The sequence below is a fragment of the Canis lupus genome, chromosome 6 (assembly GCF_011100685.1).
Source record: "Canis lupus familiaris isolate Mischka breed German Shepherd chromosome 6, alternate assembly UU_Cfam_GSD_1.0, whole genome shotgun sequence".
Lineage (NCBI taxonomy): Eukaryota > Metazoa > Chordata > Mammalia > Carnivora > Canidae > Canis > Canis lupus.
In genome coordinates, this window is record NC_049227.1 from 62,199,461 (window position 1) to 62,224,723 (window position 25,263).

Here is a 25,263-nt window from a genome sequence, read left to right on the forward strand (position 1 = left end):
CCACTGCGCTGGTTATCTTCCTCCTTCTTGTGCCCTTGAGGCAACTGTTCTCAGGAAACAGCTTTTTTGATAAGGCTCTTAGCCTGTAGATAAGGAGTGGGGAGTAAAATTGGCCACCATCTGGGTCACTCTCCACCCAACCCAGAAGCATCTTGCTGATAAGAGATATTCTAAGTGCAAGAGGGATTTATGGAGGGAGGCCTTCCCTTTGAGCTTTGGAGTCAGGCCCTAATTACCTCCATGGATTGGATATGAGGATATGTTTCTGTATCCTTGAGTGCTTCTCTTTCTATCATCATGTACTCTTATAATCAGTATCCTTAACTTCCATGTTATTTCATCTCTGTTCCTGATCTGTGCTTTTTCTACATCCTTAGATACACAATGAACCAGATTCTCATTTCATCAGAGCCCACCTCTTACCTGACTTTACCTCTGCTTCTATTCCTCATTTCCCTATATTTTACATTCATAAATCATCACACAGATCTTAATATGTAATGCATCATCCCTCAACTTTATATTCATTTACCTTTTTAATTTTTTCATCAGTTATATTTTCTACCAAATTTTTGAATTTGGATCCTCTAACATGGATCATCTTTATTTTATTTAAAATATTTTTCAGGGGATCCCTGGGTGATGCAGTGGTTTGGCTCCTGCCTTTGGCCCGGGGTGCCCTCCTGGAGACCGAGGATCGAGTCCACATCGGGCTCCCTGCATGGATCCTGCTTCTCCCTCTGCCTGTGTCTCTGCCTCTCTCTCTCTCTTTCTCTCTCTACTGTGAATAAATAAATAAAATCTTTAAAAAAATAATATTTTTTTACTTCATTCTTGTCTCTCAACTTCACTTAAATCTGCTTCACAGTTTTGTGTCCCATTGCCCCCTCACTAAGGCCACTTTTTATTATATTAATGTATCAAATATCCTTATAAATGACTCCTTTCACTTCTTCTCTATAGAGCAAGGTTTCTCGATCTTGGAACTATTGACATTTTTGATTGAGTCATTCTTTGTTGTAGGGGCTGTCCTCTGCATTGTAGGATGTTTAGCAGCATCCCTGGCCTCTACTCACTAGAGAACTAACTTGCCTATGAAATAAAAAATGTCCACAGTTATTTCCAAATATACCCTGGAAAAGCAAAATCACCTCTGGTTGAGAACCATTGCTATAAAGGTAAGGATATAATAAATTCATTTATATTGTTTCTTTTGAGGTAAAATTTTTTTTCTTTTGAGGTAAAATTTATAGATCAAATGTACACAGATAAATGAATGCTGACAAATGTATACAGCCATGTAAACCACCACCCCAATCAATATATATATAAATTTTCATTGTTCCAGAAAGCCTCCTTGTGCCCTTTACAGCCAACTCCAACACTTCTGAGATCAATCAAGCGATTGATTTCTGTGTCCAGAGAATATTATTGTCCTTGAACTTATAAGTACAATAATACAGTATGTGTTCCTTTGAGTCAGCCTTCTTTAGCTCAAGGTAATCCTTCTGAGACTCATGTTCATTCTTGCATGTACCAGTTGTTTGTTTCTTTTTGTCCCTGAATGCCTTGTGAAGTCATACAAATAGCAACATTTGTTCTATCCATTCTATTAATAGAAACTTGATTGTTTCCTGTTTGGGTTTATTATGAATAAAACGACTATAAAAATTCTTGAGGAAGTCTTTTGGTGGATATCTTCTCATCTCTTTTGAAGCAGAATTTCTGGGTCAAAGGTTAGATATATGCATAACTTTTAAGAAACTGCCAAGCAGTATTTCAAAGTGGTTGCACACTCACCAATGTAGGAGACTTCCAATTGCTCCACATCCTTGTTGACATTTCTTATTGTCAGTCTATACTTTAGCTGTTCTGGTGGGAATGAAGAGGTATTTCATGATACTTATTATTTTCATGTGTTGATGATTGATAGTGTTGATACCCTTTCTATGTATGGGTATATTGGTCATTTATATATCCTTTTTGTCAAGTGTCTGTTTAAATATTTTGCCCATTTTTATTGTTTTTTTTTACCTTATTACTGATTTATAACATTTTTACATATTCTAGATATGACTTCTTTGTCAGATGTATGTGTTGTGAATATTTCTTCCACTTTGTAGATTGCCTTTTCATTATTAATAGTGTCCTTTCATGAGCACAGATAGTTTTTGTTGTTGTTTTTAAGATTTTACTTATTTATTCATGAGAGACATTGAGAGAGAGAGAGAGAGAGAGAGAGAGAGGCAGAGACACAGGCAGAGGGAGAAGCAGGCTCTATGCAGGGAGCCTGATGTGGGATTCGATCCCGGGTCTCCAGGATCACGACCTGAGCCCAAGGCAGGCGCTAAACCTCTGAGCTACCCAGGGATCCCCAGATACTTAGTTTTGATGCAACCCAACTTATTTTTTCTTCTATGTTTAGGGTTTTCTCTGTTCTAAGGAATCTTTCTATACTATAGTTGTGAAAACATATTTTTTCTAGAAGTTTGTATCTTAATTCATTTTCATATCTATGATTCATCATGAATTCATATTTTTATAAGGTAGGAGTAAAATTATTTTCCCAAACATATATATAGTTGTTCCAACTTTATTTATTTATTTATCTATCTATTTATTTATTTATTTAATTATTTATTTATTTTAAGATCTTGTTTATTTATTTGACAGAGAGAGAGAAAATGTGTGAGAGAGCACAAACAGAGGGAGTGGCAGGCAGAGGGAGAGGAAGAGGCAGACTCTCCACTGAGCAGGGAGCCTGACATGGGGCTCGATCCCAGGACCCCAGGATCATGACTTGAGCCAAAAGCAGAGGCCTAGCACATGATCTCATGTAGTGACTGTTACATGAGCACTTAAAAAGAATGTGTACTGTGCACTAGTTAGTTGCAGTGTTTTGTAAACATCAAGGTTAAATAATTGATAATGTTCAAATTCTTGTTTCATTTGAATGATGTTCTATTCTTATTGAGTGTTTCTACCTAGTTGCCACAATTTTCAATAGTGGGAAATTTTTGTCTCCAAGGTTGATTGTTGGTTTTTCTATTTCTCCCTTTAGTTTTGCCAGTTTTTATTTCTGGTATTTTGAAGCTCTGTTAATAGGCACATGCACATGTAGGATTGCTATATCATCTTAGTGAATTTATTTTTTTATCATTATAAAATTACACTCTTTTTCTCTCCTTTCTCAAGGCCAATTTTGTCTTATAGTAATATACTAACACTGGCTATATTATGCTTAGAATTTGCATAATATACCATATCTTTGTTTCATTTTCAATTTCTATGTCTTTATATTTAAAATGAACCTGTTGTAAATTCCATATAGTTGAATCTTGCTTTTTTTTAATCAAGTCTGAAAATCTCTGCTTTTTAAGTGTTTAGTCCATTTATATTTACACTTGATCTTAACCAAAAGACTGAGAGAAGCAATTGGTCCATTTATATTTAATATAATTATTAATTTAGCTGGCTTTAACTCTACCGTCTTTCTATTTGCTTTCTGTTATTTTCCTCTGTTCTTTATTCCTTTATTCTACTTAAATTGTTTTGTGTTAATTGGTTAATTTTAGTGTTCCATTTTATTCAATTTATTAGCATTTTAGGTATATCTTTCTCTATTATTAATGAGTGGCAAGGGGGTTATAATATGCATCTTTAATTTATCCCAGTCTACTTTAATATACAACTTGAAGTGTAATTTAAGTACCTTTCAACCGTATGAGTCCATACTATTACCTGCAGTAATAGTCACCTGTCTATTCTGCTCTAGCTGTCAATGTCTTAATTCCGTTATTAATAAAATAATACATTGTTTTTACTTTTACTTTAAACAGTTAATTGTCTTTTAAAGGAATTAAAAGTAAAGAAACCAACAATATATTACATTTACCTAGTTATCATTGCCAGTGATCTTCATGCCATACTGTAGCTCTGTATTTTCACCAGACATCATTTTTCCTTTAGAGTAAAGAAATTTGGTATTTCTTGCTGGTGAACATGATTTCAGCTCTTATTTGCTTCATTCTGAAAGGAATTTTTGCTCAATATAGCATTCTGCATTGACATATTTTCCTTTCAGTAATCAAAGATGTTATTTCATTGTCTTCTGGCCTCAGTTGTTTCTGATGAGTAACTAGTTCCAGTTCCTATGATATACTGAAGTGTTATTTTCTTTGCATAAATCTGTGTTAGATTTACGGAGCATCTTAGGTCCATGGGTTGATAGCTTAAGTCAAATTTGGAAAAATTTCAACAAATATTTCTTTGAATATTTTTGTGCTCCATTTTTCCTCCTTCTATTTGTGGGACGTATTTATATGTATGCCAAACTACTAGATAATGTTCCACAGGTCATTTTGACTTTTCCATTTTTAAAAAATGAAATGCTTCAGTTGCATGATTTCTATTTTCCTATTTTCAAGTCATCTGATCCTTCCTACTGTCGTACCTGTCTGTTGCTAATACACTACAAAAATCTTCTTTCATCCATTGTTATTTTTCTATTTTAGTATTTTCATTTGCTTATTTTTAAAGAATTTTGGCATCTTTCCTGAAATGTCTTCTCTATTTGTTACTTACACCTATCTTTTCCCATAATTTCTTTATCATATTTGTAATACTTATTGTCAGCTTATTGTCTGCTAATTGCAAATCTGGATCAATTTTGCATCTTCTGTTGACAGATTTTTATTCTTATTAATTATGGGACCCATTTCCTGCTTGTTGGCATGTCAGTTTTTTCTTAGATACTGCATGATGTGTTGTAGAGATTCTATATGTTTTCTTTTTCTGAGTTATGTTCTAGCAGTAGTTTAATTATTGTGAATCATCTTGATTCTGTGGAGACTTGGTTTTAGGCTTTGTCAGAGCAGATCTATTTGTTTTGCTCTTGTTCTAGGGCATAACTCTTAGTCTGAGGATGTGGTTCTTACCCCTAATAGGACCCTTCTGGAGCTTCAATGAAAACACAAGGTTCTTACCAGGGCTTTCTAACTTGAGTGGGGTTGAACTTTAAACATTTTCTCCCCAGAACTGGGCAGTTGCTGAAATCTCTGGTTAGCTCTTTTCACCGCCAAGCTCTTGTTTTCTATTAGATTCCTTTGCAGTTTAGGACTCACCTAAGTATTGTGAGGATGCAGATTGAAGAATTGCCTTTTGTGATTTCTCCCTTTTTGGGATTTCCTCCCTCAATTTCTTTTTTTTTTTTTTTTAAGATTTCATTTATTTATTCAGAGAGAGAGAGAGAGGCAGAGAGAGAAGCAGACTCCATGCAGAGAGCCTGATGCGGGACTCGATCCAGGGTCTCCAGAATCATGCCCTGGGCTGCTGGCGGCACTAAACTGCTGCGCCACCGGGGCTGCCCTCCTCCCTCAATTTCTAAATGCTTTGGCAACCCAGAGCTCTTACCTCTGGCTTGTCAATCCAGTAAGTCTGCTGCTTTCTGCTTAAACTCTATCCAGATGCTGTGATCAAATTGGGAATCCCTTCAGAGGGAAAAGCTAGTTAAATGTGGATCTCACCTGGATTGCTTCCTTTTTTCAAGGGTTTCTACCAGTTTCACCTAATTTTGCTGGTAGCTAGTGCCTTCAAAGGGATGTATTTTTTTAAGAGTATGGCAAGAGGATTAGTTTGATATGAGCAACTCTGCCATTAGTGCAATTGGATTTGTCACATTAAGTTTTAAATGAATGATATTTTTAGGGATCAATACTTCTAAGAATCATTATATTGTAGTGGAAGACAAAACCTAAAGCAAATAAAATAACTTTTTGACAGACTTTCTGGTACTAACATGCAAATGTAAATGTATTTTTGGGGCAGTGAACAGTGCACACATCAGCAATCTGCTTAGTGCATAAGCTATATTAACTCAATCCCTAATTTTTTTTTCTTTTTCTTTTTGAAGATTTTATTTATTTACTTGAGGGGAGGGAGAGTACACAAGCAGGAAGAGTGGCAGGCAGAGTGAGAGGGCCATAGAGCAGGGAGCCTGAGGCAGGGCTTGATCCCAGGACCTTGAGATCATGACCTGAGCTGAAGGCAGACACTTAACTGACTGAGCCACCCAAGTGCCCCATCATCCCCTAAAATTTGACTCTTACTTCTCTCTCACTCCCATTGAGATTTAACCTTCCTTTGCTAGCCCTAAAATAATAGGGCAAAAAATAGAGGGGATATTCCCCTCAGTTTTTAAAACAAATTTCTATTTATTGCATAACAACAACCATCCTTGGTATTGGAAGATAATAATAATACCTGCATATGTCACCTTCATTCCCTAGACTTCTCTTTATTCTCCCAGATAATTGAGTATCTGGCTCACATTTTTCCTCCTCTTACAATCTCAGATCAAATCTTTAATGATGTCACTATTCATGTGGTAGTTCACCAGTAACCAATGCTTCATAGTCCCTTATTCTCCTTGGCCCAACTCTGGTCTATTTTATTTTCTACCATTTGGTCAGGATCAATGTCACCTCCCTTTTCAGTGTCTCTGTTATATTGATGATTGCTAGGATCTCTAAATCAATATTTTCCCCTGTTTATTACATCTTTCTTATTGTCTAATGCTTCATTCCCTCACAGCCACTGAACATTTTTCTGCTTTATCCACTTTATGAGCTCATCCTTTCTACCCTGCTATAATATATTTCAGTTTCTCACTTTAGCATCTTTAATCTGTATTAGTTTTGCCTCTTTCAATTCACTAATTTCTGGATTTAAGTCCATTTATTCATTCCTATACACACAAGATAGAAAAACAAATGAACTCAGTTTCTTAAAGCTAGAACCATTCTGCTGATTTTGAAAGAGTTAAACATTTCTAGGAATAATCCCTACTATCTTCCCACACCTTCTTAAATAGACAGGAGTGAAGGAGTAGTATGAGAACCTGGCTCTATACCTAAATACCTCTGCTGTTAACCAGCACAGTGCTTTGAGTTACTCCCTTAACCCTTTAATTTTCCTATCTATAAAATGAGGGAAACATTTAAAGACTTAAGACTCACCACATCCCACTTCAGTACTGTATAGTATCAGCTCATTGAAGCTACAGAGAAGCAAATCCCAGGCTAGCAGGCATAATGGCAAGAGAGGGAGGAGGGACTGAGCTGCCTAGGGACTTGAAGTCTGCATCTGCAAACATTTAGGCACTGTGAGACTTAGAATATAACTGGTCAGACCTTGGACGTAGTCTAAGCTGCAAAGAGGCAGCCTTGGTACAGAGATTTGCTGGTCATTTTACTCCCCAGCACTCTCCTGAATCTCTGACACAGGCCCTATGCTTCTTTCTCTTTCCTCTTGTTCCAGCTTCCCACAATTCCCTCCCTGCTTCTCCAGAACTTAATCTAATTTTCATTTTTAGGTCCTGGTTTTAAAATATATCTGTTCCACCTTATTATTTGTATTTATCCAATAAGGTTTAAAGTTCTTTAATATACAAGGCAAATTACTCTATTGCTCAATAATCTTAAAAAAATAAGGATAGTAAAATTAGATGAAAGATGATTTTTATTTCCTTTTGACCATGCTTCACCCTCTATTCACCAACCCTACAACTCCGGCTCCCATAGGTAAATAAACTTTGATGGAGAAAGGATTCCTAGAATCTTCTTTAAACAAAAGATAGAATCAGTTAATCATTTACAAAGGTCAGTTTCTCCCTCTCCCATGGTCCCCCATGGCTTCTTCTTTGGTTGAAATAAAACTATATAGCCTGTATATGTATTAAAATAAGCTCACAACTATGTCTTTCATTCTTTACTTAAAGCCTTATGAGAATTTTAACCATTTTTATTGAATAATACCCAAGGCAATACAAATTCATATGCAATAAATTCAATACACCTCTGTTACAAAACTAGTATCAGGGAACTAGGGTAATATACCTACATTTCAATGTTAACTCTCAAAGTGAACAAAGATCTCTTTGAGCACTAGCAATGGGATTTGATCTGTAGTATAGTTAACCAAATGGCAAGAGGTGAAGAACATTACAAGAGGGGCTTCATATATAAAATGCAGTTTGATCTTTAGTCATAAACAAGCAACCTATTCTGAAAAGATAAGGGGAAATAAAAATTAATCAAAGTAACTAAACAATTACTTCATATAGACAGTTATACCAACCTCCTTTCCTCTACCTGGGGCTATTTTTCCTCCACAATAAAACAAGCCTTTCTTGACTCTTTGGTTCAACCTTACCCTTGCCTTTGCTTTTAAAGACATTACCTTAAAGAAAAATTTTTATTATTTTGTGCATAGCCAAAGCTCAAAAGTTTCTCCCAATTTCCTTCCAAAAATGAGTGTTATAACAGATTTTTTGTCTGTTTACTATGTGAAAATCTGATCTGTATTATACAAAAACTCAAAGCATATTTAATAGTTCTGATGTTAATTTGACTTTATTGGTATGTTTTTCTAAAGCACAAAGGCCATGTGTCTTATATCTAAGAAGGAAGGTACCCTGTACATTTGCTCATATTAATTTTGTTCCATTCTCTTTCTTGTCTGCTCTTTTTTTCCTGTTTAAAGTACAATGTGTTACAACTATAGTGAGGCAAATGATTCCTATTGAACCCATTGCTGTCAAAACTCCTTTCAATATAAGATGGTCTCTGGTAAGAATAGGAGCAGAATTTGGGGAAATAAACAGAGATGCTTGGGCAATGTTAGATATAACAGACTTTAAGGAGTTCTTATCTATTGCTCGTATTGCCACATAAATTCTGTGGCTTTCTTGTGTCTCTCCATCAGGTTGGTGGTCAGGTCCATTTGTGAAAAGCTTTGGTGAGAATGTAAATACCTCCTTGGTGCCAGCTTGCTGAGGATTTAGCTTTGATGTATTCACTAAAATGGCATTATTGAAGTCATCTTGAATATTCTGTAAACTTTTACTGATTCTTATTTCATAGCTGTTAGCTGAAATTTAAAAATATAAATGGAAAGGTTACTAGTCTATGAGAAATGACTAATGAGAATAGCAACAATAGAAATAAACAACAAAAAACTGCATATGAACAAAACTTTAAAGCATTATATAAGAACTCATATTGAAACCTGAAAAGAGGAAAAACTTAGATTTTTTGAATAGGAAGATTCAGCATAATAAAGATGTCATTTTTCCCACTAAGTTATTTTGTAAATTTTACATGATTTTATTAAAAGTGCCTCCAGTTTCTCTTTTAACATGCTTATTGTACAGCTTCAATGGCAAATAAATAATCAAGGCTGGCCATATAAAGACTAAGAAAATAGCTATGTGGGAGGACTAAGCCTATCAGATATAAAAACACTGTAATGCCTCTATAAGTAAAAAATTGCAGTACTGGTACATGAATAAGCGACTATCTAAAAATAGGCCACAATACATCCAGAAAGTATGTGATAGAGGTAAAATACAAATTAATGGGGGAAAATACAAATTTCTTGATAAATTGTGTGTGACAACGCTATTTGGGCAAAATGATGTAGAAAAATAAAACTGGATCCATATCACAAACATTTTTTTTCAGTGTAAACTCCACAATGATCAAGAAATTTGATGTAAAATATTAAGTATGTAGTAGGAAATGATAGATAAATTCCAGTATAGTCTTGAAGTAGGAAAGGCCCTTCTAATTAAGACTCAAAATTCAGAAGCCATAAACAAAAAATTGATAAATTTGAATACATAAAATGAAAAACTTCCACATGGAAAATATCCTCTTAAGCAAGATATAAGCATAAATGTTAAGTGACAAAAATATGTGTTACTTAAGTCAAAGGTAAAAGTTTATTTCTGAGTACTTTGAATGGCTATGTGGCTTCTATTAGACTAACTCTCCAGAAGGTAACAGGTATGAACTCCAAAGAAGGCGACAAACAAAACAACAAAAGAAACAAGCTATTGAAGGACTTGATTCACATTAAAATCGGCAGAAACCAGAGGTGTTACAATCTTTAAAAGAAGGAAATCAAAGTAGGAATGATTCATATGTATACAGCCTTTCCTCTGTATACACTTCCTTCTCCCATACAGATAGAATAGCTGGAACTGAAAGCCAGCTACCTTCTGGATCTGAGAAATCAGAAGACTGAGTATGGGATTGCCAGAGTGGCTAAAAATTGAGGGAGCCAGAGAGGGACAAATAAAAGCTAGAAGGCTGAAAAGCAGAGCAGAGTTTTATGCTAATGCTCACCAAAAGTATAGAGTTTGGAGTGTGAGTCTTGCCAGGTTAGAGGAGTGTGGTAAATATCTGGAGATATTCATTAAAACATTGGAAGAGCCATGCTTTAGGAATAAAGATTGGATTTCAGAATTAAGGGATATATTGTGGATTAAAAGTAAAACTGAAATAGACAAACCCTACTCAAAAGTAAAACCAAGCCGCCTCAAATTCAAGGTGAACCAAACTATGTATTAGAAAAATTTCAAAATTCATGGCGTTCCTGGTTGACTCAGTCAGTTGAGCATCTATCGGCCTTTGGCTCAGGTCATGATCTCAGGGTCCTGAGATCAAGTCTTGTGTCATCTCCCTTGTCAACAGGGAATCTGCTTCCCTCTTTCCCTCAGTCCCCTCCCCCACTCATCTGCATGCACCTGCTCTCTCTTGCTCTCTTTCTCTTTCTGAAAGAAAGAAAAGAAAAAATTTAAAACTCTTCAGAAGAATCTAACAGATTCCAGAGTCTCTAATTTACTACCACATGCTCATCCGTAAACATGCAAAGAAGTAAAAAATGTGATATGTAGTTAAGAAAAATATCAAGAAATAAAATGAGTCACAAATGACTGAAATTTGAAATTAATAGACAGGGGTAACCCTGGTGGCCCAGTGGTTTAGCACCACCTTCAGCCCAGGGCGTGATCCTGGAGACCTGGGATCAAGTCCCACGTCAGGCTCCCTGCATGGAGCCTCCTTCTCTCTCTCCTTCTCTCTCTCTCTCTCTCTGTCTCTCATGAATAAATAAATAAAATCTTAAAAAAAAAAAGAAATTAATAGACAGGACTTTAAAATAACCATGATGAATATGTTGAAAGTCAACAGAACACATTGGATATAGTAAATGAAGAGATGGGAAACTTGAGGAGAGATACAGAAACTTAAAAAAAGGAAGAAAATGGAAATTCTAGAATTGGAAAAAAAAAAACAATGAAAAAATTCCTTTGAGAAGATTAACAGTACTGTGGACACAAAAGAAGAAAAAATCAGTAAGCTTGAAGACAAGTCCATAAAAATCAAACTGTAGCACTCAGGACAAAGAGAAAAATTGAACAGAATCTCACTGATCTTTGTGATCTACTGACATATCCATTTAGTGTATGTGGGTAGAATAAAACATAATCATATTGTATCATATCAACATTATCCAGGAAGAAAAGAAGAAAAAGAATAGAACAGAAATTTTTTGAAGATATATTAGCTGGAAATATTGCAAATTTGGTCAAAAAGAATATTCTACAGATCCAGGAAACTCAACAGTCCCCAAACAGAACATGTATAAGGAAAACCACACTGAGGCACATCATGGCCAATCTGTTAAACACCAAAGATAAAAACAATTTAAAGCAGCCAAAGGTGAAGAAAGACACTTTATACTCAGGAAAATAACAGTAAGAATGATAGTTGGCTTCTCATCAGAAAAAAATTAGGGCCATAAGACAATGAAATGACATATTTAAAGTACTGAAAGGAAAATCTATTGCCCTAGAATTTTGTATCTAGTGAAAATGTACCTCATAACTGAAGGTGAAATGAACACATTTTCACATAATTGAATCCTGAGAGAATTTCTCCTAAAGACCTGAGCTATAAGGGAAATGATGATAGATAAAAATTCAGACTTACAGGAAGGAAGAAGACTAGAAATGGTGACTATATGGGTTACTTAAAAAGGGTCATTTTTTTTCTCTTTAAAATTTATCAAAACGACAATTGCTTGTTTAAAACAGAAACTATAACAATACATTATAGGCTTTATAAAACTGTAGCCAGTACAATATACGACAGCAGAACCACAAAATATGGAAGAGGGTACTTGGAGTTATACTTTTGAAAGATTCTCACATTATATGTGAAGTGCTATGACATTAATTCATGGCAGACTGATAGGTTAAGAAATTGCATGTTACAGAACAGCTAAATTTGAAGAAGCTGAGGGCAGGAATTTTATTGTTTTGATTTCCTTATATTGTTTTAATTTTTAAAAATTGGAGTAAGTTACACATAACATAAAATTGATAAATTTTATCATCTTAACCATTTTTAGCATGTACAATCCAGTGTATAGTTCAATACATTTTTAAGTGTTACATTCACATTTTTACGCTGTTTTTATTTTCAACCCATGTGAATGTATTAATCAATTCAAAAATAAAATTATGAATAACAAATAATTACTAGATACAAAAAGGGAATCCATGTATAGTACTAGACCACTCTCATAATATCATAACTCTTCTCTAAAATGGCTAAAAAGGAGATCACTGGGTGACTCAGTGGTTTAGCACCTGCCTTCAGAACAGGGCATGATCCTGGAGTCCAGGAATCCAGTCCCACACTGGGCTCCCTGCATGAAGCCTGCTTCTCCCTTTGCCTGTGTCTCTGCCTGTGTGTGTGTGTGTGTGTGTGTGTGTGTGTCTTTCATGAATAAATAAATAAAATCTAAATAAATAAATAAATAAATAAATAAATAAATAAATAAAATGGCTAAAAATAGATTCAACAATGAACAGAGCAGCTTCAAAAGAGGATTTTATTCTGAGGAATGAAAACCATAGAACAGTCCAAGTTTTAATTAAAAAAATGAAAATATTCTGATGACTATGTTTTGAGCAGTTTCCAAATCTATAATAATTTTGATAGACTATATGTACTCCGGAAGAGTAATTAGAATAGAGAAGGTTGACCTTAGAGAAGGTTGTCAAAACAAAATACAGCCTTTATATTCAAGTTTATCAATCAGCGAAGTCCCTCAAAGTGAATCCACTTTGAGCTGAGTTGCTTCCTGCTGTGGTTCAAATACAAGGGCACAGATATGAGTGAGAAGCTAGGCTGACCATCTGCAGAACACTCACAGTGGAACATAACCATTGTTCCTATGTCCATTGTTCTCTCCGGAGAAAGACTTCTCCATGGTGCTTTCCCAGTCCTCTAGATAATGAAACAAGTAATGTTTCAAAAGCCTTAGCATTTACAGTTTCCATATCCACAGCTCTCTCTGTGTAAAATTGATCCTCTCATTTTAAAAGAAAATGGTGGGGACTCAGGAAGTTAAATGTGATACCATGGTGAACAGTTTAAGAAGTCGTAGTGCTGGGGATCCCTGGGTGGCGCAGCGGTTTGGTGCCTGCCTTTGGCCCAGGGCGCGATCCTGGAGACCCGGGATCGAATCCCACGTCGGGCTCCCAGTGCATGGAGCCTGCTTCTCCCTCTGCCTGTGTCTCTGCCTCTCTCTCTCTCTCTCTCTCTCTCTCTCTCTCTGTGTGACTATCATAAATAAATAAAAATTAAAAAAAAAAAAGTCGTAGTGCTGGAAATGAACTCATTTCTTCTAATTCCAAATCCCATTACATTCTACTATTAGCATCTGTTAAACTTTGTGCAGGACAGCTATGTAACTTCAAAGACTCAAAACAAACTCAACTCATGCGTTCATGGAGAGGCTCCTTCCATTTACAGTACTTGTTATGGCCCCCCTCTCCCTGTGAGAAAGAGAAATCAGGCTGCTTCTGCGTCTTTGACCTCTTAGGTGTAAGGCTCTGGGTTTGGTCTCTAGCTCTTTTTTCACAGTATATTTTAACCAATGAAATTAGCTCTGTGGCCTTGGGCAAGACACTTAAACTCTCAGGGTCATTCCCTTACATTTGAAACAAAGGGGTCAGACTAGCACATCTCTAAAACCCCATCTGTCTCCAAAATGTTACAAATGCTGATATTTACTGAACACTTAATATGGGCCAGACACTGTTTTAATCCCTCTCTGCACCTTACCTCATTCAATTCTCTTAGCAATGCTCTGAGATAGCTACTCTTACTATCTGCTTCTGTAAATTAATAATCAGAAATTGAAAGAAATGAACTTTCCTCAGGTTACACAGGTAAAAGGTGATGTGTCTGATTCCAGAGCCCAATACCTTAACACTATGCCATGCAGCCTCCCAGTAGGCTATACTCCCTCTTATTTCTTATTTCCCAATAACTGCTACTTTTCCAGTTACTGAAGCTTACATCTTCATTAGCATCTTTACCAATAAATTCATAGTATGGAAAGCTCTGGGTTTCTATTGAGGATGGAGACAGGAAATTGAAGACTTGGTCCCATTTTCAGGGAGCTCTGTTTTCACTGGTGGCAACAACAGTGCTACCTCCTCTCTTCATTTGGAAATCCAGTTCATCCCCTAAGGATTAATTTAGTTCTCTCCTACATTAAGTATTCTTACAGGGTTGAAGTATAACTGAGGGTTAGAGGAAGGGGTAGTGGGAAGAGCAACTGCTGTCACCGAATGGCTTTTTTCAGAAGCAGAACATTTTCAATAATTTTTAAGGATAACAAATTCTAACAACGATTATATATGAACATGATGAAAACTCTTCAGAGTGAAAGGTTGTTAGGCATGAAGGGAAGGTAGTCACTGTAGAGAAGGAGTTACAAGATTGGTGCTTTTTGTAACCTGGCTCCACTCCAAAGGCTCTGCCCGGTTCCCTGGTGTAAGAACCTGGCCTCTCCTCTGCTCTCACCCACACTGATCTCTACAGTCTTTTCATTTCTGTGGCTTCCAAACCATATAAATGGCACTGTGTTAAATTGTGATTTTTTACCATGTTATGCCTTTTTTTCCCCTCAGTATACCATTATAAATTCTTGGAGTGCAATGACTGTCTTAAATTATGTTTATAAAATGTTTAGCGCTGTGCTGGGCATTAATACTTGCTTAGTAAATATATTTTCACTCTAATTTCTAAAAATAAATGCAAAGGAGATGCAGAACATGCTTGGTTCTCAGTTTTAGAAATTATATTACCCTAGACTTCTAAGGAAAACCCAAGGAGGTAACCCATTTCCATAATTCCATAATATTCCCAAACATAATAATGATCTGATAATGTTTTGCTTATTCCACCTAATTGGCCATCTTTTCTAGGATATTGTGTATAGTAAAGAGCTGCCCCCTGGATAAATACTGATATGCTTGGGCATATATGAGATATCCATTTATTGCTAACAAAGTTTTTAAGAATAGTCACAGAGACATTTTATAATTATATAGCCAGAGATGTTTTCCCATTATTTTTAACTCTGATCATAGAGGTGAGGATGCCTTTCTAGACAATAATTTGTGTGGGAAAAATAGGCAATGAAAGCAGGTTTCTGGATTAAATAGGTACCTATTTGCTAGTTGGTCTGTTCATGACTAATTGGTCAATCTTGCCATTGTTGAGTCATCAAATCAGTTATGACAGTGATTTCAACAACTTAATAGACATACAGGCATTCCCCCTACATATCTTTTGTGGTTTATGGTTTTGACATTATAACAAATCAGATCCACTTCAATCATACCACTCTTCAGTGAAGTTGCATGAAGATCTTTTTATTCTCTTGATTAATGCCCTTTGTGATACCAATTCTAAAGTCCCATATGGTTGTATTTCTTCTTCTCAAACCATTAATAACCATTAACACTGCACACTTTCTTTTTACTCTTTTAATTCAGCAGTGTGCTTGAAATCTTATGGCTCTTGAAAGGAACAATTTCTAGTAGTAATGGGAGCCAGAGCTTGCATTTACTAGTCTCTTTCAGAATACTAGGTGTTTCTGAGGCAGTGAGGTGAGAACACTAGGTTCTCACTAGGTACCACTAGGTGGCACCACTCTTACCTTTAAATAAAGATGGGAACGATAATGGCTCCTTATTCTAGATAAAAAAAAAAAAAAGCTAGAGAAGGCAGTAGCAACACAAACTAGCAGCCCAGGAAACTTGGCACACTTTCTCTCCCCTTTCTGATTTTATATGTGTCATTTCATTTCCTCTTTACAATACCTTATGAAATAAATATCTGTAGTTCTATTTTTCATATAAGGAAACTGAGGTCAATAGAGGTTAAGCAACTTGCCAAAGATCAAAAAGCAGGACTTAAAGCCAGAATGGAAACAATATTTTCCTGGCATGTAAGTTACAGCTTTTTCCTTTATTCAAAAGACATATCCATCCCAGAGTTTCAATCATTGCACATCTCCAATCTTTATATTAGGGAAACTGTTAATTCAGAGTGTAAAGTATTTCACTTCCTTCTCCTCTGACAGGAAGAGATAGATTTTGATAAAAGAACTGGAAGACAAAGCTATAAACTGATGTTCCACAGCAGCACAGAATTATTTGTTATTGAGGTGCTTTCTGGTGAATATAATAACTAGAGAATTATAAGCCAAATAACGTTGACCTAAGCTGGAAGCAAGACTGGCAAAGGCCCAAGGTGGTCACTGTTATTGACTGATATTGACAGAATAAACTTTCAACAGAGAAGGTTGGTTCCTACAGGAATCTCAATCAGAGGCAACAGGAAATAAGCTACTGAATGTATAGTCGATGATAACCATGTTTTGGTGATGGCAAAGATGTTAGAAAAGTTATTCTTTGAGGAAAGTTATTTTGTTGAATTGCTACAGGGATCAAGAAATGATGCTGGAAGCCTGAAGCCTAGTGTAGGCCTTAAAAAAGGGAATGTTAAGAAAGAACTTTATTAATGTCCATCCAAACAAGGGTAAGAAAGCCCAAGTAATGGAACTGGTTCTAGTCTCCCTAACAAAAGTGATGGCCAGAAATGGGGGTGGAAAGTGCACCAAGTTTTGCATGAGTCATAGGAATTATTCTTCTTACCCTGACTTATAAATCTTTGAGTTCACTATCCACCATCTAATCTTCACAAAACTAAATGCCTCCAGTATTTGGAAGTCCATGCTCTGTAATGCAGAACCCATTTCTGTTGACTAGAGCACTCTTACATATGGTATTTAAGTTTCCAATCAAGATTTCTAGATGATCAGTGTCGGTTCGCTTACCAGGGCCTTCTCAATTCTAGGGGAGCTCACAAGCTCCCATTCCTAGACTCCAGATTATAAAGCCCTATCAACAACTCAAAGCTTTTCATAACCCTCTGCAGCTTTGTCAACTCTAAGCCCCTAAAGCAATTTTTACCCAACTAACCCCTGACTTATTTATTAGAAATGCTACCTTGTAGAAGAACAGGTAGTGGAAACCAAGAAACCTACCCTCGCCCTGATCATAGTCTTCTCCAGGTGCTGTCCAAGATAAAGTCACCTCATCTTCTACTTTGATGGCTTGTAGGTCAGTAATTTTGCATGGTGGGAACACATCAGGATGGGGGCCAGCTGGAACTCCTAGCACTGAAAAGGAGCCTCCTGAACTGACTCGGCTAATGCCCCACTTTTGCTCCTCCTCACTCCTGCCCGCTGATTTTCTTGGAGCATTCATTTGAATGTTGCCTGTGACCAAGAAGAGAACAGCCAAAACAACAAGTTACAATCTCCTAAATAGCTTGTTTGAGAGATTATGGAAAGATGTTTTAAAACCTTCTTTGCTTTACTACATCTTTAGAAAGCTGAGTTTGTTTATTCCATCATTCATTCATTCATCCATTCATTTGTCCATTCTTTCACTAAATAAGTATTTTGAGAGCATATGCTGAGCCAGTAATCATAGACAAAAGAGTATCCATCATGGAATTTATAATCATACTAAAAAAACTATATAAGTTGTGATAAACATAAGTAAAAAAAGGCAGGGTGCTGTGAAGAAAAATAATACAGGTTCATAATTTTTAGTGGTATCGAGGAAGTAACATTTAAAGGTATCCTAAAGGGTGACTAGGAGACAGCCAGGCAGAGTGGAGGTAGTAATATCCCAGGCAGAGGGAACAGGTTGTGTAAAAACTCTGAGGTACTAAAGAGCCTTGCAAATTAGAAAAATTTAATTAAAGCAAGGAGGAGAACAGTTTGAGATAAGACAGGAGAGAGAAGCTCATAGAGGGCCTTGAGGGCCATTGTAATGGCTTTAGAGTTTAATCTTTCACGCTGTGGGGAAGCAGGGCAGTGACATGATCACATTTATTTCCTAACAGGTCACTGTGGCTGCTCTCGTTAGAGAATGAGTTCTAGTGCAGCAAGCAGGGGGCCATTAAGACAGCCACTGCCACAGACAGGGAATGTGGCAGGTTGGGCTGGGTGACAGCAGTGGGGAGGAGGGCATAAGTAGGCAGTTTGAGATGTGATTCAGAGATAAAATCAATAAAAGCTGGTGATGGATTTTAATATGGAATGGTGAAGGAGATAAAGTTGGTAGAAAAGAAAAAGAAGCAGCTCCCAGGTTTCTAAAATGAGCAACGTGGGAGGAGAAGCAGTTTAATGGGAAGGAGACTAAAAATGTAAGTTACAAGGTTTGTGATTCCTTTAAAACATCTAATTGAAGGTGGCAAGGAGCCAGTTAGATATGGATTTCAAGCTCAAAAAATGTTTTTATCTAGATCTAATAATTTTAAACTTATGAATTGGGAAGTTATAGGCATATAGATGTTATTAAAACCGTATGGATTAATGAGGTTACCTAATAACAATCTCAACTATAATAATAAATAGCATTGATTGGGTGCCTGGTTCACTATGTGCCAGGAACTCATTTACCTACCTTATATGTATTGAGTATTTAATTTTCCTAGCAATGCTACAGGAGGGTACAATTATTACTCCCCCCCCCCCTCCTATTATCAAGATGATGAAACTGAGGCAAACAGAAGCTAAGTAACTTGCCCAAAGTCACACAACTAGTAGTAGATTGAAGAATGAGATTCCAAACCCAGGCAGTGTGGCTCCAGATGATAGGGTAAGAAGGTTAGGCATGATCTCTGAGGATTGTCAGCACTTAGAGGCTTGTTAGAAAAGGAAGAGCCAGAAAAGGAGCCTCACAAAAAAAATTCCAGAGCATAAGAGGTAATCCTAGAAGCCAGGAAATGACAAAGGAGAAATCAATCAGCTGTGTCAGACACTGCTGAGGTCAGATAAAACAAGGATGGAAATATGTTCTTTGGATTTAACAGCAGAGTGTTCATTGGTGACTAGAACTGGAGTCACTCCAGTGGAGGCATTTGGGTGGAAGTCAGACTGTGGTGCACAGTGTTGTAAACTGGAGGTGAGAAAGTTCAGTCAGCAGGTTTAGATTAATGTCAAGGAAGTAGATGGCAGGGAGGTGGACAGTATCTGAAGGGTGACCAACAATAGAATTTTTTAAAATATGGGATGGTAAATCACACTTGAATGCTGCTCAGAGGGGTCAGTAGAGTGGGATCATGCAAGGGTGAGCTCTCAAGCCCTATGGATGGGATCCAGAGCAGATCCAGATGCTGGCTTTTGGTGAGGAGAAGGATGCGTACACTGCTGTGTCTGGAGATTTGGTGGTATTAAAATAGAGCAGCTCCAGTTTTTTAATGAAATATGAGCTCAAGTTGGTCATCAAAAAGTGAGCTGCTAAAGTGAATGTTATACTGAGTAGGCATGCCTAGGAAAACCTACCTTTTCCTTTCTGTGCTGCTAAGAGCCTCTACAAAATACTCAGGAAAAGCACAATTGAATATTACTTTTCTAATCTCACTGTATGCTAGAGGCCGGTATGTGTAAACTTTAAACTCCTGGATTTTAAAAAGGTACTAGACTAGATAGTCGACTAGACTTCGAGTTCCTCAGTAGGAATCAAGTGTTTTTCTACCTGCTATCCCAAGTTCCTAGGACTAAGCCTGTCACCTAGTAAGCCTTCAAAAATGTTTGATGTATAAACGAAAGAAGGAATATTTATTTATAAGTAAAATATTAGAGCTAGATGGGAAATCCTATCTATGCCATAAAACCATGTTACCTTGCAATTTGATTTATACTGGTTTTGAAGTAAACCAAAGTAAATACACAGGAGAGTAAATTATGTTTTAGGCAACACTGAAATGATCAGGAGATGCAAATTCATTGGAACATCTTGATTATTTTCTACTTAAAAGTGCATAAAGACCAAAAATATAGTCATGTCATGAAATAGTCCAAATGATCAGTTGTAGCTGCTAAAATTCATGAAAAGTGTTCATAAAGATTCTGCAGTTTTGGAAATAACATTTAGAAATGTTTTTGAGATTGTTTAAAATAATTATAGCATACTTTTGTTTGTCTTTTGTACTTTAACCACCAGTTGCCTTCAGGAACTATAACAATGGTGTTAAGAAAATATGTGTATCTTCTAGTTATTTGGTGTTTTTCTCTTGAAGGAAGACAGGACATCTTCAGCAATCACTCAGTTGTCTGTAACATCTAAACTCATATTTATTCCTTCTTTCAACTGCTAACAACTTTCGCCTCTTTTCCTTGCCTAAACCTCTCTAGAGGAAATACAGGAGCTATAACTGAGAAAAAACTCAATAAATCTCTATCCGTTAGTAATTCTGATGAAACAACCACAGAAAGAGCTCAAAATAATGACTAAAATGAAGATACAAAATCTGGGGAATTATCTATTGCTTCCTGATTCACTACCATGAATCACTGAGGATCGAAGAGATAGCAACAAATCATACATTGACTTAAGCATAGTTTTGAAATTCCATCTCTCTTTCTTTTACTCCTATCTCTAATACACACACACACACACACACACACACACCAGAGATATATACATTAAATGGTGTTATTCAAATAATGGTGTTCATGATTCTTACCGTTTGCTATGTAACCTGGTATGTACATAGCACGACTCCCTGGAATAGAGTAGGCTAGGCTGCTTATGCTGGGAGAGTGACTGACATGCACTTTAAAGCTATATCTACCATTTACAGCAAGGGAGAAAAAATACCTCGAGTAAATTCCATCATTTTTTATAATATCAGCACCTGCATGTATAAAAAAAAAAAAACAACACCTCAGTGTCAATACTTGTCATCACAGTTTACTAATATTTAATTAAATCAATAAGAAATAAGCTCTTCTCCATTCTTCCCATCTTAACAAATATAGTCATGGTCATAACTACTTTTAATATTAAAATCCAATGGCTCCTTAACTACTCCATGTGGTTCCTTAACCTCTGAAAAATTATTTTCTGAAGGTGAGTGAGTTATACTTCAGTGCTAATAAAACATTTACCAATCAGAGCTCTCCTTCTTATCGTTGAAAATAATAATAGGGTAAGAGCTCTCCTTCTTATCGTTGAAAATAATACAAGTTTTTCGTGGAAATCAAGCATATTCTTTTTGTTTATTATCATAGACTCCTTTGAGATAAAAGCTATCCTGTTCCCAGGAAATAAACATAGATACACATATATACATTTCATGCAATTTCAAGGGATTTATAAGTGTCCAACAGCCCTGATTAAAAAAAAAAAACTTGTAGTTGATAAAGTAGTGTGAAATTATTTAATTTCCTTATTAGAGGGTACATGAAACTATTGTTCTAGATTCTGAGGGGTTTAGTGACTTGGGGTTTGACGGGCTTTGGTTCTATCCATTGTGCTTTGCTTCAGGAGGCGTTTGGAAAGCTTGGCCAGTGCTGGACTTCTTTCCTTTTACACTCATCCTTAGAGAGCAGTTCAATTCCAACCAAGTCCATGATTGAATAGTGGGGAGGCCTAGAATCAAGGGTAGCAGTGGGAGGTATAGTTTAACCCAAGCTCAGGATACATTCACTATCACCCTGGGCAAATGGCTTATCCTATCCTAGAGTCAGTTCACACCACCTATTTGGCCCTTGGACTCTAAACACTGTATCACCATGAAAATGTTCTCAAATTCCCACTACAGAGGCAGGGCTGCTCCTTAACATGAGAAAAGTAGAAGTATATTGAATTAAAATAAAAAGTGCTGAGCAATTTACTATTATAGTAAATCTAGATATTTTTTATCTATTGGAAAGAAATAAAATCTTGGTATTTAGTGATTTACTGATTAATCAAGTCTATCTTTGTTAAGAAATGATGAAGAAAATTCTCTCCATGCCACAGTTACTATTGCCATCTCTTTTAATCCTTGAGTAAGAAAGAAATGGAAAAGAATACTAGCTTGGGAGTCGTAAGACTTGATTGTAAGGTCTGGATCCAGCACTCAGTAGCTATAAAACAATCTCTCTGAGCCTCAGTGTTCTTATCTTTAAAACGAGACAACTTATCTCACAGGGCTATTGTGAGGATTATCTCAGAGTGTTCATGAGAAAGCACATTTTAAATTATAAGGCATTTAATAAGTGTACATTTTATCACCGTTCATGAATTTGTCAGCAGATAAATACTACTTCCATTATAAAAATAAGTGTTGGCTATTTAATATGTTTAGCATTAGGAGAGTTAGAGTGAGAGAATCTTAAGCAGGCTCCACTCCCAGCACAGAGCCCAACACTGGGCTTGAGCTCATGACCCTGAGATCACAACCTGAGCCACAATCAAGAGTCTGATGCTTAATGGACTGAGCCACCAGTTGCCTCTAGAGTATAAATTTAGACATCAAATAAATGAAATGGTTTCAGGGAATAAACATAAAAGCTATTGAGCTAACTCAGGTGAGCTCTCCTAAGAGAACAGGATCTATTCTCCAGGCTGGCCCACAGGCTGAAGCAAAGGAGAAGTATTCTGCAAAGTGCATTTTTGGATGATATACAAAAACTAAAAGGTGTGACCATGGATAAGCAATCAGAGCATGAGAAGTTCATTTGAATCCATTCCGATAGGCAAAATGAGAGAACTTCTTTGGTGTCCCTCTGAGGTAGATTTAAACTAAAATCCTTTAAAAGAACTTTTGTTTCATAAATGTCATGTAAGATGGCCATGGCAAAATGCTAATGGGTTGCCAAACCTAAGACTCTTGAAAAAAAATTTTATTTTTGAAGCAAGAGTATAGTTTTTTAGTAGATCAAACACCTGTGGCTGCCAACATAGACTTTGAGGTCTATTGCCATTCTGAGAATTTAGTTTAGGGAAAGAATGGAATAGGAAAGATAAAACAGCAGAGGAGTCCATTTTTAAGTCAAAAAGAGTTAGTCAGAAATTCTGAGTCTAGGTGCTGCTATTTCCTGGCCTGATGCTATTCTGTCTGTGATGTATGATGATGAGGCTCTGAACTCTAGGTGCAGAAAGAGCACTTCCCACTAGGCTTGCTGGCCTGGTTGTCTTGTGAGCAAATCATACATGTAAACACACTGGCTCTGCCCTCTTATTAACCCTGCTACTTGGTTAAAGAATAGTCTGGGGTTATCTCCTGGGTCACAAGTTCAATTTCCAATTTTCTTTTGACAACTGAGTTGAGGAGACTACCACTGCATCTTACTTCTTGGGTTTTCATCTGCTATTTTATTATCCAATCTTATTATTTCAATGAATAATAAAGCTGGTGAATCTTAGAGAAATATGGGCATGTCACAAGGACACATAAGCCTTTTCTGTGTGACCTCATCATGTTGCTAGTGTTACTGGCCAACTAAGAGCCAAGACCTAGGCGTTAAGCTCCTTCCTCCTCCACTTTTGCTCACTCTACAGCCCCACAGCCACACTGAAGAACCTCAAGGAGACTCTTCCCAAGTTTACATTCTCTTTCTTTGTGTAGATGTGACTGGTAGCTACTTGGTATGTCAGTGACTCTCTAAGGACTTGAGAATCTCAAAAGATTGGATGAGAAAAAAAATTGAATTGAAAGAACTTTACAGATAAGCTTAAGATTGAGCATCCTAACACAACAGCAGCTCTTGAGAACATGAAAAATGGCATGGCATGGCATTCCCTGTTACCTGCTCCATTGTCAAAAAGTTTCAGCACAATGGGATCTGCAGCCTCTGGCTCAATTGTAGCAGTAACAGTGGCATTCAGAATGGGATAAATCCCCTTTCTCACATTTGCATAAATCATCACAGGATGGGGAAAACGGGTGCTGTCTCTTTCCACAAAGGCTTCTACAGTAGCAGGGAGCATGGCTGAGCTGGAGGCGCGAGAGGTCACTGTCATTTTCAAGGCTTGAAGAGAATGATGGGTATTGTTCAGTGTGTAGGTCCAGAGCCCAGGCTGCAAAACAAAGTCTTTTTGTTTTGAAAAATGTGAAGAAGAAAAAAAATCAACCCTTAATTTTAAAGCATAAGTCTAAGTTCTGAGGGGTTTCAATCCTTGTTTTGCTGATGTTGTATTTTCTAAAGTAACTACAAAAGAATCTCAGGAAAGCTAATATGGGTTAGAGGATAGCAATTTATTATTTATGTGGCTTTCACAGCATGACTTACTTTTACTGTTAGGTAACATTTTAGGGAATTATACCATGAACTTATTTGTGGGGAGGACATATTTTAATTCACATTTTTGAAGATAGTAAGTGTCCAGCTTCAAAGTATTTTATAATATTAATTTAAGCCGCTTCACCCCCCCAAAAAAATTCAACGTTTATATTCCTTTTCTATAATTGAGAAAATTATAGCAAATTAAGTGGATGATTATGATTTATGTGAATACATGAAATAAAAAGCAGTGGTATCCTTCCTTCCCTTCATGTCCCCACCCTGAATATCCAGAAATCTCAAGCAATAAAACCCATGTCCATTATAAGAGACCAAAAAGAGAAATACTCTTTTTTTAATAAGTCAGGATTCTACAATGTCTGTGTTGAGTAATTTATAGAAATATTTCTAAATACTATTCTCTTTTGCCTGTCTAGCCTGCCTGGGGGAAACCTGCAAAAGAATGTCAGAAAGAAAAAAAAAAAAAACCATAAACTACAAATAACAGAAATTTGTTCTTTGGAGAAGATTATATACATTATTTTTATCCCCATCCTTGCTGTTGCTTCTTATTCTTCTTTTTTTTTAGAGAGCAAGAGAGCACACAGAAATTGGGGGGAAAGGGAGAGAGAGAGAGAGAGAGAGAATCTCATACAGGCTTCACATTCAGCACAGAGCCCGACACAGGGCTCCTATCACAATTGCAAGATCATGACCTGAGCTGAAACCAAGAGTCGATGGCCTAATGGCCATCCAGTTGCCCTGCTGTTGCTTCTTATTAAACTCTAGAACAGGAGGAACACAGTACAGCTGGAAGAAAAAGAGAAAAAGCACCAAGGAGTTAAGTCATGACTCAGTGTGGAAAGTTAAGATGCCACCACACCCTACCCAACCTTCTTCATTGGGATTCATGTGCTTGGCCATATTCCTGTGAAGTCATAATTCAAGTATCAAGATAATCTATTTTTCCTTTTTTTTTTT

General features: G+C 36.5%; 1 protein-coding gene across 3 annotated transcripts in view; it reads right to left on the bottom strand.

The window, feature by feature from the left end:
- Nucleotides 1-7,784: 7,784 nt before the first annotated feature.
- The window catches only part of CLCA2 (chloride channel accessory 2), a 39,492-nt gene continuing 22,013 nt past the window's right edge, over nt 7,785-25,263 (bottom strand). The window contains exons 11-14 of one of the 3 annotated variants that reach the window (XM_038541472.1): nt 23,809-24,079; nt 20,757-20,927; nt 17,260-17,493; nt 7,785-8,928 (exon numbers count right to left, since the gene is read on the bottom strand). In XM_038541472.1, coding sequence (XP_038397400.1) covers nt 8,486-8,928; nt 17,260-17,493; nt 20,757-20,927; nt 23,809-24,079 — 1,119 coding nt within the window. In that variant the 3' untranslated portion in view covers nt 7,785-8,485. Of the gene's footprint in view, nt 8,929-13,443; nt 15,905-17,259; nt 17,494-20,756; nt 20,928-23,808; nt 24,080-25,263 lie in introns of those variants that run through there. The other 2 variants (XM_038541474.1, XM_038541473.1) reach the window with 2 other exon arrangements.